Source organism: Prinia subflava, chromosome 8, assembly GCF_021018805.1.
Source record: "Prinia subflava isolate CZ2003 ecotype Zambia chromosome 8, Cam_Psub_1.2, whole genome shotgun sequence".
NCBI classification, from domain to species: Eukaryota; Metazoa; Chordata; class Aves; order Passeriformes; family Cisticolidae; genus Prinia; species Prinia subflava.
The window spans coordinates 36,778,728-36,792,257 of NC_086254.1; the positions used below are offsets into that span (position 1 = coordinate 36,778,728).

The following is a 13,530-nucleotide window of genomic DNA, read 5'->3' on the forward strand; positions in this document are numbered from 1 at the left end:
CAGGGAGCTGGGCACAAGCAGAATACAATACAAGCTAGGCACAAGAGGGGTAAGAAAATACACCCTCCTTGTAAAACCAGACTACTATTTACCTCTGGTGGTTTATGAAGATGTCAGCAAATAATTTTATTAAGACCTCTTTGTTTCAGAAGTTCTAGCACTATGCAGCATAGACCCCTTGCTGGAATTTCATTTAAGACCTAAAGTACAAAGAGACAGAGGATCTTGAAAAAAAAAAAACCAAAACAAAAAACCATAAAACTCAGCATCTCCAGCACTTTGGTCTGTCAGTGTGTTTTTTTCAGGAAGAATTTTCTAACGCTGGTAATTGTCCATCTCAAGCCCCTTCTTTTTGCCTGAAGCATGTAACAGGAGGAGGTCATGTCTCCTTGCCATGCCAGCACTCAGCCTGGGAATCACAGAGTCCTTTCCCTTTCCCATGCCTTGCTGCAAGCAAACAATCTGGACCTCCAGCATCCTCATTTTAAGTTTTCCAAATATCTCTTGGCTGTGTGAGTTGCATAACCAAAAAATGGCAGCTGACAACGCAAAAAGAAAAAAGCTTAGGAGAGTAGCTGGAAGATAGCTGACACCAGCTACACTGGAATTTACTAGGCTACACTTAACTGGAAATAAAAAAAAACACTTAATCCTTATAGCAGTAACCTCAAACTCTTGGAACAGTAGTTAGTATGAGAGAATATATGCCAAATAATGTTATTTCCATTATCCCATGAGACAAAAACCAAATGCAAAAGAATTTTCTCTTGGCCTACCGTGTGTCTTTCAGATGTATGAGCCAGATGGACCCCATAGCTGCTACTTTAGTCTTCCTGCCACTCCAAGAACTGACTGCTTTAAGAAACTGTCCAAAGCAGATTACTCTTCCTCATGAAAAGTATAAAACCCATCAAACAGACAGCTTGATTCAATGGATACTCATGGCTGAGCTACTTAAAAGCACATGAAATTATTTGTTCATTAAAGCTGTCTTTCCTACATGGGAACGGCCTTCCTTGTCAAAGGCAGGAATTAACATCAAATATGTAAGTAATGACAGCAGAACTCAGAAACCTTCTATGAATCCAGCTAAAACCAAATCCCAGTGCCTGTTCTGGAACTTCTTTTTATTACAAATAAGAGGCACTTCCTGAACTATTTCAATCTGCCTGAGGGACTTTTTATAGAAACACAAGCATATACACTTCACAACAAGGCACAAAGAGTTGCACTCCACTTGGAAAGGACTGAAAGAGCCTAAATGGAACATTTCAATTTCTGACCTATCTATTTGCTGAAAGCTTGCAAGGATCTCCTCCTAATTGCATCATCCACTGAGAAAGCCATTTGGGGAGTACAGCAGGAACGGAAACGCTGGAAAAAGACTACAAGAAGGAGAAAACACTCCTTTCCTTTGAACTTCTGTTTAGTTTCCATCAGAAGACTCTAATATGTCTGAAGGCATTTACCAAAGACCAAGCTTTATCTGCATAGTCAAACACTGGAAGGCTTAGCCCCTTAGGAGCTAGCTTTGGGCCATGCTGGGCCTGCTGATGGAAGCAGCTTAAAAAGGTTTCGGCAGTGACAGCAGACAAGACAACCACCTTGTCCTCTACAGCCCCTCTTCTGCTTCTGCCAGAAGAGCTACTGGAGGAAAACAAACTCCTAGCTTCACTTAAAAGTCAGTCACTTCTAAACCACTTCATTCCAAAGAAACTTCCTTGGTAAGCTTACCAGCTCAGCGGTATGTTTACAGGAGTGGTGATGACAGGAGTGAGTGTACGACACAGGTCAGGCTTGCTGATAACCTCGCCCACCTGCATTTATTTCCACTGATTTTACAGAGCTAACAGAGACCTTTGCTATCCCAGGTCGTTTACTGCCAAATGAACTACCACAATCCAGCCCATCCAAGGAAAAGGCTCATCCAGCAGACAAGAGTGTGATGACCCGCTGCGGGACACAGGCTTGTCCTGCAGTCAAAGTTAGCTACAGAGAGGATGTTTATTCATGGCCTTATTTAAGCCAGCTAAGAAGAGGGTAATCCAGAACAGGACACACAGACCCAGTTCAGAGGATGTGGAGGGCTCTGCACTGCACAACAGTGAGAGGCTTGGATGCCCTGCCGAAACCAGAAGACCCCTCTGCTGCAAAGCCACGGCTGAGTTCAGACACACAGAGGCCATCAGCAGCTCAGGGCAGGCTGATGAAGTGTCCAAGTTTTCACTCACTCCTAAATTAACGTTGCAAAAAAACATGGAAACCGGTATTCATGCAAACACAAAGCCTGAATTAACCTGAATTAACTAAAACCAACAAACTATACTAAAATAACTCAAGATTCAATAACAAAATTAAGAGTAATCATTGTAATCACAACAAAAAGCATCAATCCCTTATACTTTCTATTAATCAAATTAAAATAGCCAGCCAGAACAGCAGGTTTCTTGCTGAACAAGCATATTCAGTATCATTCCCAGTCCTTCCACTCAGCTAACATGACTTCAGCAACCTTAAGTATTTCTGGGTTCTTAAGTATCTTCTGGGCTGGAAGATCTCCCCCTGCACTCATCCTGTGGCTGTTTAATTCAAACAGCCAAAAACATGCTGCTAAAACAGCAGGTCCAAACTGAAAAGCTTTCTTCTCCATAAGTAAAATGGCAACCAAGTAGTATCATTACTAAAGCATTTACCTATCAGGAAATATAGATATGACACACATGACTTCAAAAAAAGAGTTAATGAATATGAGTATTTATTAAATGGGACTGCCAGCGGAAAAAAACAACTCACCCTCATGGGCCAAAGAAGTCAGAATCCTATAGCTGTTTCTGCTTTGTTACCTTTAATTACAGAAGTAATTCCATTAAAGTTGATTCTATGTATCTTAAAGCTCTTCCCACAGTCCCTCAACAATAATTCTTCCTTCATGACTGTAAGGGGAAAAAAACCCTTGTTCCCTGGTTTACAAAACTTTACCTGATTGCTATCAGGGAGTTACCCCACTCCTGAGAAGGCAGACCCAAAAGAATGGCAAAAAAGATTTTTAAAATGCCTTAAAGCTCAGACACCAAAACAATGAAATCCACAAGATTTTCTTACCCAATAGGCAGCTCACTACAGGAATCCCAGGCTCTCCTTTCATTTTTGCACCACAGCACATTACATTTTCTAGAAATCGAGTAAATCAGTTGAATGGGAGGCTTTTTTTGTGTGTTCCTAAAGCAGGGTAGCACTCTGTGAGCCCTGTTCTGCATGGCATATTACGCATGCATGTCTCTCATGAGGATTTCTGCTGCAAATCCAGTCAGCATCAGGCTGAAAGCAGACTTTAGCATCACAAAGACAACTATAAAATCCATAAAATTCAAAATGCACCAGACCTGTGGACTGAGATCTCACTGTAGCTTATGTTCTCCTAGCTAAGGCCAAGACATCTGTTTCAGCTAGGCAAACCTGTTGTGAATACAGAAGGCATGTGAACTATCTGACCAAAATCCCGGCTTCTGAATCTGCATTCCTGTAATCTGCTGGGATCTCATCATACCTCCAAATGGCCTCCATCCAAATGATAGGAAGAATTGTCTCATCAACCCAGCAAAAACCAAACTCAAAAGCACTAATGAGTTAGTCAGTCAGGGATACATAGGTAAAATACAGTGAAATCTAGCACAAGCTCTGTACTCTGCACCTGCTAGTGGAACGATAGCCTCAAATCCACAAGATTTTGTAAGGTTTTAGAGTTTACCCCAAAATGAGGAACCTGCAGTGTTGATCTCCAAGCACCTTTGGCTGTCACAAGCAGGGAGGCTGAGGCAGCTGCTGTGAGTTGCTGCTGCTGGCAAAATGAGAGAATGCTGCTGTGCTCATCATTTTGCTTTGGCTGAATTCTGGTATTCTAGGGCCACCTTCAATAGGATTTGCTATCCCTTCACAAGACGCTTCTTACAGACTAACTCAAACCCTGGTCTGCTGCAGGAGACACAGAACAAAAAACAAATAAAACAACTTCAAATCCAAGAGAAATAAAAAATTATTCCAAACACCTTACATCGTCAACGAGGCACTGAGCAAAATGCCAGTGCAGCTCTCCTCCACCAAACAAGAATGAGAATCCAGCTGAAATCTGGTACCCTTGGAGAGAGTCATACTGCAAGAATTTTATATTAGTCAAGTTTTTAACCTAGGATGAAAAAAACCCACTGGCAAACCAGCACAACAGCAACTGGCATCAGCAACAGTGAGGATGGCGCCTCTGCCAGGTTCTGCACGTTCCTCCAGGCATAACCAAACCTAATTTAACCACTTCTGGCCGATGATCCCAGGTGCAGAGACCAGGAGGAATTCTCCTTCAATGGGGTTATTCATTGGAGCCGTAAAATCTGCCTGCGTTTGTCGGAAGCCGGATGCAGCCTGGGAAACTGGCCTAGCTACCTGGCCCTCCATTTTCACTACCAACAGGTGATCCTGGCTCCCTACCCACTTCCAGGAGAGTACAGAACCCTCTCTCGGTCACAACACAACAGCCACGCCCGACAGTACTTTCACTGTCATTCTGTAAAAGCACTTAGTTTTTAAGCGAAAGAGAGCAAGCTACGGGAGTACCCAGCCCAGTGCCAGCGAGCCCGGGCTGGAACGGACACAAAGCCATGGTGTGCTCCCGACAAGCCGCCCCTGCGAGGCGCCCGACAGAGCCCGGCCGCAGCCTCCGGGAAGGCGCCGGCACCGGGCAGGAGGGAGCACTCCGAGCCAGGGCCGAGTCGGCTCCGTTCAGCCGAGCCCACGGCCACCGGCCTTGCTCGGAGGCCGCAAACAGCACAGTCTCGGCCCCAGGTGGCGGCCCTGGCGGGAGCTAGAACGGTGCGAGAGAGAGTTCCCCCCACAGACAGCCCGGTGCGGCGGGAGGCGGCCCGAGATCACTGCCCCACACGAGTCTGGCGGCTCGGCTCGGCACGGCCGAGCTGCATTTCACCTGCTGCATCGGCTTGCCCAACCCCGCGTCCACCAGAGCCGGGGGTGGCTCCCGGCCCCTGCCCAGGCCCACTGCCCCAGGAGCGGCAACGCCTCTTTCTCCTCTCTCGCCGCTCAACAGGTGTGCAGCGGCCGCACTTACCTCTCCGCCATGGCCGCTCTGCCCGCGATCGGGGCAGGATGTGAAACCCGATCCCGGCCCCGCCCGGGGGCGGTGCGGCCCGACCAGGGACCCCCGGCCGCTCCCCGGGTCCCTCTGCCGGGAGCTGCTGTGCCGGGACGGGGCGGGGCGGGGCGGGGCGGGGCGGGGCGGGGCGGGGCGGGGCGGAACGGAACGGAACGGAACGGAACGGAACGGAACGGTCTGCGACAGAAGAGGCTGGCGGTAGTGGCGGAGCTGCGGGTCGGGGGTAGCCTCTGGTGGCGGGTCCGGCCGCTTCGGAACCGGATCGAGTCCACCGAACCTTGGCGTCGCGGAGCTCCGGCCCGAAGAGTGGAAAACAAGGAGAGTGGAAGCCGAGCCGGGACATCTGTTTTGGAGCCGCTGAAGCTTTATTTGAGCTACAGGTCAATTGCAAAAGTCAGCGGTCGTGGCCCGTTTTATGAGGAAAACCGTGGTCAGGCAGGTTACATCCTGCTCTCGCCTTGGGGACCCTTGGCAGCGCTGTTGTTGCGGGCCCCAGGTACAGACTGTGCACGTCGCTGTATCACAGCTGCCCCGGTGGACCGTGCTCCACAGACGCTGCCTCCCGCCTCTCTGGGCACATGGGGCTTTATTGGTTCTGCTCTGCCCTCTGCTGCTCCCGACATCCTCCAAGAGCGTGGATGGAAAGCGGCAGGAGAGACTTGAACTAGCCTAGAGCACCGAGAGAGGAAAGTTCCTTTACCCATGCTGTATGCTGAGCTGTCTGTCCTTGCTTCCAGGTGGGAGGGTGCGGACATTTGGGTCAGCCCGAGCTGTAAAGCTGCCATGCTCTCGGTTTGCCCAGATGTGTTCTGGTTTTTGCCCTAGCAACTTTGTCTGGGCAGATTTTATGGACTTTCTGTTTCTTCTCTATCCTGAGCACATAACAGACTGGTCAAAGCTGAGCAGGAACATCAGGTTCTGTGTCTCTAGCAGGTGCACAGATCCACCAGCAGCATACAAACAGCATAGGTTCAGAGACCTAAAGAAAAAGTAGAGTCCTGTTCCTCTGCCAGTATAAGTAGTCTGAATAAACAAGCCGTGCTCTAAAGGTCAACCCTGCTAGGGCAGCTTCTGTCAGCCACTGTTTTGGAGTACATCATTTGGCATGGTGGCACAGAAGAGCTCCTGCTATTTCAGTCATTGCTGCAATGTGGCACTACTCCCAAGGAATCTTTTATGGAATCCTGTTATTCCAGAATAGGAACAATCCCATCTAGAGGCAAATCCTGGGGGTTCAGTTTCCCGGATTCCTCAGACCCAATAACTGGGGGCACAAGACTTGACAGATATTTGGTGGATTTTGCCACTAACAGAGTGATTTGAGGCCCATGCCACACTAGGGACCAAATGTCTGCAACAGTAAGAAATGAGTCCATTCAGCTTATTAATGACCCCATGCAAGCCAATGGTCAGGGTCCCACCCAGTGCAACACTGCACACTCTCTTGTAAATGGCATTTTGGCCTATTGAGAACTTGAGGGTAACTTATTCTGAAGACTCCCATGAAAGTCCAACTGCATTTTAAAATAGCAAATAGAGAGACAGTGAGATCATGGCCGCTGCTCTTGTGAGCTGGTCACACAGTTGCACTGTGCTTACGGGGTGGGGAGGGGGCGGGCAGAGGGGAGGAGAGTGTGTGCCTGCAGCCGGGGGCCGCTGGCGAATGGGGCCCCCACAGGGGCTGTGAAGCTGCTGGAGATGCCTGAGGTGCTTTGGGAAAGCAGGCCAGAGAAGCTGAGTTCTGTGGGACTGCAAAGTTTAGGAACTGAGGCACAGGCTGGCAGGGAAGGAAAGGAAGAGTTGAACCAGGCCTGCGTTGAGAACAAAAATTTGCTGGTGTAGCTCTACCATGAATAAATTGGCATCCCTCCTTGTGGAGATGCAGATAATTGCTTACCTTTCCCAATACAGGCTATATGTGTCCTCAGGGGAATAGTAATACTGAGAAAATGCTTATAGCAGCCTCATAGTCTCTGTTCAAGGGCTTCTGTAGACACAGACTTACTGTGTAAGAATTTTAACAGCTTGACATGGGAGATTTCAGAAACCCCAACTTTGGGGCCCCCAAAAATGAGTGCCCTGACACAGTAAGTGGGAAGTTTGCTGCAGGAGGGACCAGACAATTTTTTTTTTCCCAATGTTCTCATTTTATTTTGCATATTTCAGGGTTTGATGATAATGTATAGGCTGTTTTCCACCTCTGGCAGCCTTGCTGAAGAACCTAAACATCATCGCTTGGCTGCTGCAGCTCAAATTCTTGGGATGTTATTCTGCACTAAGATATCCCATCTCTCTTTAGACCAAAACGGGCAAACTGGAGGCTCTCAAGGACACAAAGGACAGACTGACATGACATCTCAGATTAGTCCCACTCATGAGCTGGCAGCTCCGTGCTGACCTGCACAAAGTCACACAGCAGGAGGGCATCAGAATGCAGAGCAAGGAAGCCACCTTGACGGCAGAGCCTCCCCACTAGAGGAGGGTCATGTACCTGCTGACATCAAGGACACTCTTGGGAGCAGAGATCCCCACTGCTGGAGAAGGAAAGATGGGTGATAGGGGTTCAATTATCTGGCACAAAAGCCAGCTCTGCACAAAGTGACTCAGGGAGGGGTGAGTAATCCCAGACAGGAAAAATGAAGCAGCTAAAGGAAAAGCTTCCTTTGTGGGAACTTTTTCAGAGCCTTTCACAGCTCAGTCAAGGGCTGAGGAAAACTGCTAGTGGAACCTGGTGCAATAACACAAGGCATTTCTCTTCCAGAGATAAAGGTGAGTCACCGTAACACATACTTGGGAGATCAAGTCCACTAATCACAAGAGCTGTTATCAACACACCAAAAGTGGCAGCAGGAGGTGAATGTGAAGTAACTTGAGAGCATGGAAAAGACATTGCAGTGTCTCTGAGAACAGAGGGCCCTGGTTCTTTTGCTAATAAATGAAGAAACAGCATTCATAAATTGTAAGGCTGTGAACACCAGACTACTGTAAGATGAGGTAAGAGATGTACAATCAATGTTTCCAGGCCAAATCATCTTGTTGATGCCTGTTCTTGGCTGTAGGATATACTGTGTAATTGTCACTGCAGAACTGCAAAATGGGGCAGCTCCCTGAGATCATGCTCAAATTGTTCCTCAGATACTGCTCCCAAGTGGAAGTAACTGTATTTGGAGTTGTAACCCTTTCGTAAAGCTGGTCATCTGATGCTCATACTTGGTCAAACAGTTGCAGTGTGCTCCACATCAGGAAATGGCAGGTGGAGGTCCTGGTATGAGAGGTCTTCCTCATGTGGGGGTGTGGAAGAACCAGTGATGCTAAAGCTATGGTGGGCTTAGTATTGCAGTGCTGCTGTCCTGCTCGTATGTCCCAGGCTAATGGAGAGATGTGGCAATCCCTGTGAAGATATACTACAGGTGTGAGCGCAGCCAGAACATTGCCCTTGAGGTTTGTCCAGCAGGCGCTGCCCTTGGTCTCCCTGTGTTTACCAAGTGGGTTGCACAGCTTGGAACCAGTCCAGCACCAGACCCACAGTAACTGTCTCCACGTCCAGCAAGGAGGGGAGTAACAGCTCCAGTCAGGTCTGACAACCCTTTGTTGAGAGACTGGTGATACTGGCAGTAGATGCCTAAAATGCTTGGCAAGGTCTGTGTGGTTAGGCTTACAACCAGCACTGCCCCAGTGCAGCTACAGCCTTGGATCCACCTTCTAGGGCACCAGCAAATGGTGGGAGGATGAGTTGGGAGATGCTTAACTGAGGATTCCCCGTGCTACTCCTGAGCTGCATTTGAGCTCAGGTCCTCAGCCTAGACCTCACTTCAGCTGTACTGCAATGAAGCTTGTGCCAAGGTCCACTCACTGGGTCAGCAGTCACTCGACCCTAGCTGACCCTGGTTACTGACACCAAACTGTCTGCTCCTCTTGCATGGTGAGTCTGGAGCTGTTGTGCTGTCACCTTGCCTCCAGCTCACCTGTAATCCTCTCCTGCAGACAGCACTCCAAGCCCCCATGGCTGGAAGGAGGGCCAGGAGCAGGAGCAGCTCAGTGTGCTCTTGTGATGAGGGAGCCAGAAGACATTCTGTGAAAGCCCTGTGTTAAACAGGTCAAACTACTGCCTAGATGTTCCTACAAATGTTTACATAGGGGCTCACCATGGGGAGCTCTTTGCTGCAACAAAGATAAAGTGCTGGGCTGATTGGTGGGCACAGTTCACTCAGATGGGTGATGAGATCTCTGTTCTTGGAGATTTTCAGGGTTTGGCTATGCAAAGCCATGGTTTACCTGATCTAGTATTGGTGATGGTCTTACTTCAAGCAAGAGTTTGGGCTAATGTCACCAAAGGCCCCTCTTAACCAACACGTCTATAACTCCATATCAGGGAGCTAGAGGTTCGAGCTGGGCAGACATATGTGGTGATTTCCCCAGTATTTCAGCACAGACACCTTATATCTTGTGTCTCAAAGACCTTATTGAATGGAGCCAGGCTGACTTGGGTGCAGGTGTTGATGGCTGAAGTTCCTTGGATTATGTACTGTGAGACATCTCTCTGCCAAATGGTCTTAGAAAGTATGAGGAAAAAAGATCCCTGTTCTTCATTAATCCTGTCTGTTTTGTGAAGATGATGATATTGAATGGTCCAGGACAGTCCTTTGGAAAAAGATAGTTGAAGATATTTGACTGTTTGTAAAAGTACATGTTTTTAAGCACCAATCAGCAGGTTGTTGTGTTTTGGGGTTTTTTTTGTACCAGGCATGATGTAAATTTATATAACTAGCCAGGTGTTCTGCAATGGGGCTTTTTAAAAATCATCCTGTCCTAATTTTTTCTGCCTTACCATCTTTAGCTCCTTTGCAGAGTACGCAGCAGTGCTATCGCATTACTGCTTGGCAATGCAGCAGCTGGCTGTAACCCAACCGTGCAGCATGGGACATGGAAACAGATGGAGCAGCAAATGCTCTTTGTTTCCCCTCCTGCTTTCCAAAACAGATTGTGAGTAAAAACATACAGGGAAGGTTTTTGCCATCTTCCCTGTTGCCGTGGCTCCCTGGCTACTGACACAGCCATGGCATTATATAGCAGGGGTAACATCTCCCCACAGCAAAGGAGAGTTGTGTCCTTTGAGAGGAGAGCTGCCAAGAGGGGAAGGGCATTAGATACAATGCTGACATGCCCTTGGATAAGAAAGAAGGGTGCAGTGGGCGAAATGGCTGATCTGAGCCAAGGGCCCCCCATGCAACAAGTCCTGCTTCTCTTGTTGCTCTGAGTCCTGATTCTGGTGTTCATCTGAGCTTGGGTGAACTGCATCAGCTCATTAAACTGGCATGGAACAAAAGTGAGTGATGTTTTGACAGTTAGGAACCTGTATTGGACTGATGGATGATCTGGCAAGCACTGGGATGAGAATGAGTAGAGTAGCCACTGGGAGTATTTCTTTCTGGCCTTGTTGTCTCTTAGGTGACCATTCAGACATTCATCTGAAATCCCACCAAGTTGTTTTGCCTAAGTTTTCTCAGCTTCATCCCATTATTCCTGTTCCTCTTTACTAACACACACACATACACAAACTTCCATTTTGTTGTTTATAGGTGTCCTCAACTGAAATTTTTGCATGTTGTTATTTCTTACTGTATCATTTCAATAAAATAAAAAAGATTTCATTTTTTAAAATTCAATCCCTCTTGCTCTCAGGTATTTTCTTGAGCTCTGCCTGCACATCACCTGCTTACTAATATGTACTGAAACCAGAAATCCTATAATGAGCACTAGAAGTAGGTTATAACTCTTTATCTGGTATTCTTTCTCATACAGTCAAGGGTTTGAGGACCCGCCATCTTCCTGCTGAACTTCGTGGGAACATCAACAAATTCTTTGCATTACCATGTAACTGCAGGGGAAAGTGAAGTTTCCAAACCTGTTACTGTCAGTATTGCAGGGCTCAATGTCCTGGGCTGCACTGACTCTGTCAGGCAAGCTGAGTTCCTCTCAGCATGCAGGTATTCAGCTTTAGGCAAACCCCTTTGAAAGCAGTTCTTTGCTAGTTTTTTAAACATCTCAGAGATCTACTAAGCACATCAACTCAATAGATTCTTATATTTTAATTTGAGTGCTGTGAACTCAGGCTGGGTGCTGACAGCTTGAACTTGTGCATCTCTGTCCATGTTCCTCTAAGGCTGCTCATTGTAAACAGCTGCTGTTAGAGGAGACAGAAGACACTTGGGATTACACCAGAGCAGTGTCTCAGGGGACCACCCCATGCAGCCCACAGGTAGACCCCCAGAATAGCACATCTGCAGGAGGCCGTGTCTCATGGGCAGCCCAGGCTGTTGAGTAGCTCATAGGGATGAGGCAGGTCTGAGGTCAACCTGGACAGTCAGTCTGCAGGTTGGGATCAGCATGAGGTGATGGTGACCAGGGACAGACCCATGTCAGGTCTGTAGTAACAAGGCAGAGCTGAGGTTAGGTCAGGCAGGCAGGCTGCAGATCAGGCAATTGGTGCCCTAGAGACAAGCACATCTCATATGGGGACTGAGGGTCCAGGGCTAATCTGAACTGGGGTTCCTGGGCATGGCTGGGCCTGCAAGCCCTAAGTGAGGCTGGCCTAAGGGCTTGTTACTGTTCTTGGGGCCCTGAGAAGAGCTTCACAGGCAGATGAGATAACAGCACGAGCATGGCCAGCTGAAATGAAGCTGAAGTTCTGCCTCCCCCAGGTCCCCATCTTCAGGGATGTTTGACAAAGGAAAACCTTCACCCTTCTCTCACATGCAATTCCTAAGCAAGCAAAAGTGGAGGTGCATAGATGCTGGCATTGCTGCTCATATTGACATATCACCAGGCCTTCTGGAAGGAGAAAGAGATTCATCCAGTACTAAAACTAGAAGAGAAGCTGAGGACATGGAAGAAGCTCAAATCCCTCCACCAGTGGTGTCAAGTCCCTGGGGAGCAAATTGCCTCCTCATGTCAGAGACGGACTAAGATTATTGCGTGCCAAAAAAGCTGGGTCCTTTGGCCATCAGCAAGCCAGTCCTTGCCCATGTCTTTAGCAACCTCATGGAGGTCAGTCGGCTGCAGTTGGGATCCATGCAAGGAAACAGAATCTGCCCAAATCTACGTTGTGTAGTTACTGTCAGATTAATTTGATAGTTTATAACCTATTTAGGATTTTCTCTGCTGGTATATGGACATGGTCTACACCATCTCCACGTTTTGAAGGGTATTTTAATATTTCCATAGCCTTTTTTGTGGTGCTTTGTAGCCATAGTTTTTTCTTTGTGGTGATACAGTGGTTCTGAGTAATTTTAGAAACTCCATGCTTCTTACAACCATGTTATCCTTTTGGTTTATTCATTCTCAATAAGCTCTTGAGGGAGGAATTCGTTGATGTTGTTCTTTCAATGTCACCAGATTAAATACATTATACTCACTGCTATGCATGATCTAATAGCCCCTCACACAGCTCAGCATTAAACCTTTGCTTCTTTTATGTTCTCCAACCAGCTGCTCCAAAAATCAAGCCTTTGGTATCTAAAGATAGCAACCATATGATATGCTGATGTGACATTTACTCACTCGGTGTGGGGGTAACTGGACACTGTTTATAATTATGTTTTCTGCCTTGGTAGCCACTCTGACTTCCTAAATACATCACTGTCACCACTACTGTTCATTACATTAGTCCTAATTCTCTCCTTTGCCTATTTAGGTGTGAATTTTCTACATATAGGGAAAGTGTTACATCTTGGAAGATTAAAATGGTTCAGGCACATTGATTCTGAAGTTTCTTCAACATCCAACATTACTCCTCCACATGCTCAATAGTCAGTTCTTCCTGCACATCCATGGCCAGCTACTGCAGTGTGCCACCTGTTACCTGCCTTGTACCAGTGTCTGATTAAGGTTGTTCTCAGGCAAACCGGGTAGTGCAGTTGTTCTGCCTGCTTTTGTGGTTGCTCAAATTTGTTTTGGAGCACATCGGTGGCTGTTACCAAGTTTCTGTGCCTTTTTAGGCTGGACTTAATTTGTTCATCTTCCTATTAGTCATTTCTTACTTCTCTAGTTTTGTCAACCACCAACCTCATCTTTTAACTAAGTGAGGGAGTGGCCCTGCGTGCCTTACCTCACTCCCAGATCCTGACTAACGGTGAGGGCTGAGGTCAGCGACTACTGAACAGTGGTCAGCGTGCAGGGGGCAGAGAGCAGCGGGCAGCGTGGGCAGGCAGTGCAGAGAGAAAACAGGACGGCCAGGACACAGTGCGGGAACGAAGCAATGTAGCAAGTAGTTGCTGCAGGCAGCCACTTTCACCATGCAGTCCCACATGGTCTAGCGGTTAGGATTCCTGGTTTTCACCCAGGCGGCCCGGGTTCGACTCCCGGTGTGGGAA

The 13,530-nt window shown here is 47.6% G+C and overlaps 1 protein-coding gene and 1 non-coding gene across 3 annotated transcripts in view; one reads left to right on the plus strand and one right to left on the minus strand.

The window, feature by feature from the left end:
* Positions 1-5,269, minus strand: part of LOC134554265 (rho GTPase-activating protein 39-like) — a 57,003-nt gene extending 51,734 nt beyond the window's left edge. Inside the window, exon 1 of one of the 2 annotated variants that reach the window (XM_063404793.1) lies at positions 5,114-5,269. In XM_063404793.1, the coding sequence (XP_063260863.1) occupies positions 5,114-5,124 (11 nt within the window). In that variant the 5' untranslated portion in view covers positions 5,125-5,269. The remainder of the gene's footprint in view (positions 1-5,113) is intronic. The other variant, XM_063404795.1, reaches the window with a different exon arrangement.
* Positions 5,270-13,458: 8,189 nt separating this feature from the next.
* TRNAE-UUC (transfer RNA glutamic acid (anticodon UUC)) lies at positions 13,459-13,530 on the plus strand. Its single transcript has one exon. It is a non-coding gene; the product is annotated as a tRNA-Glu (tRNA).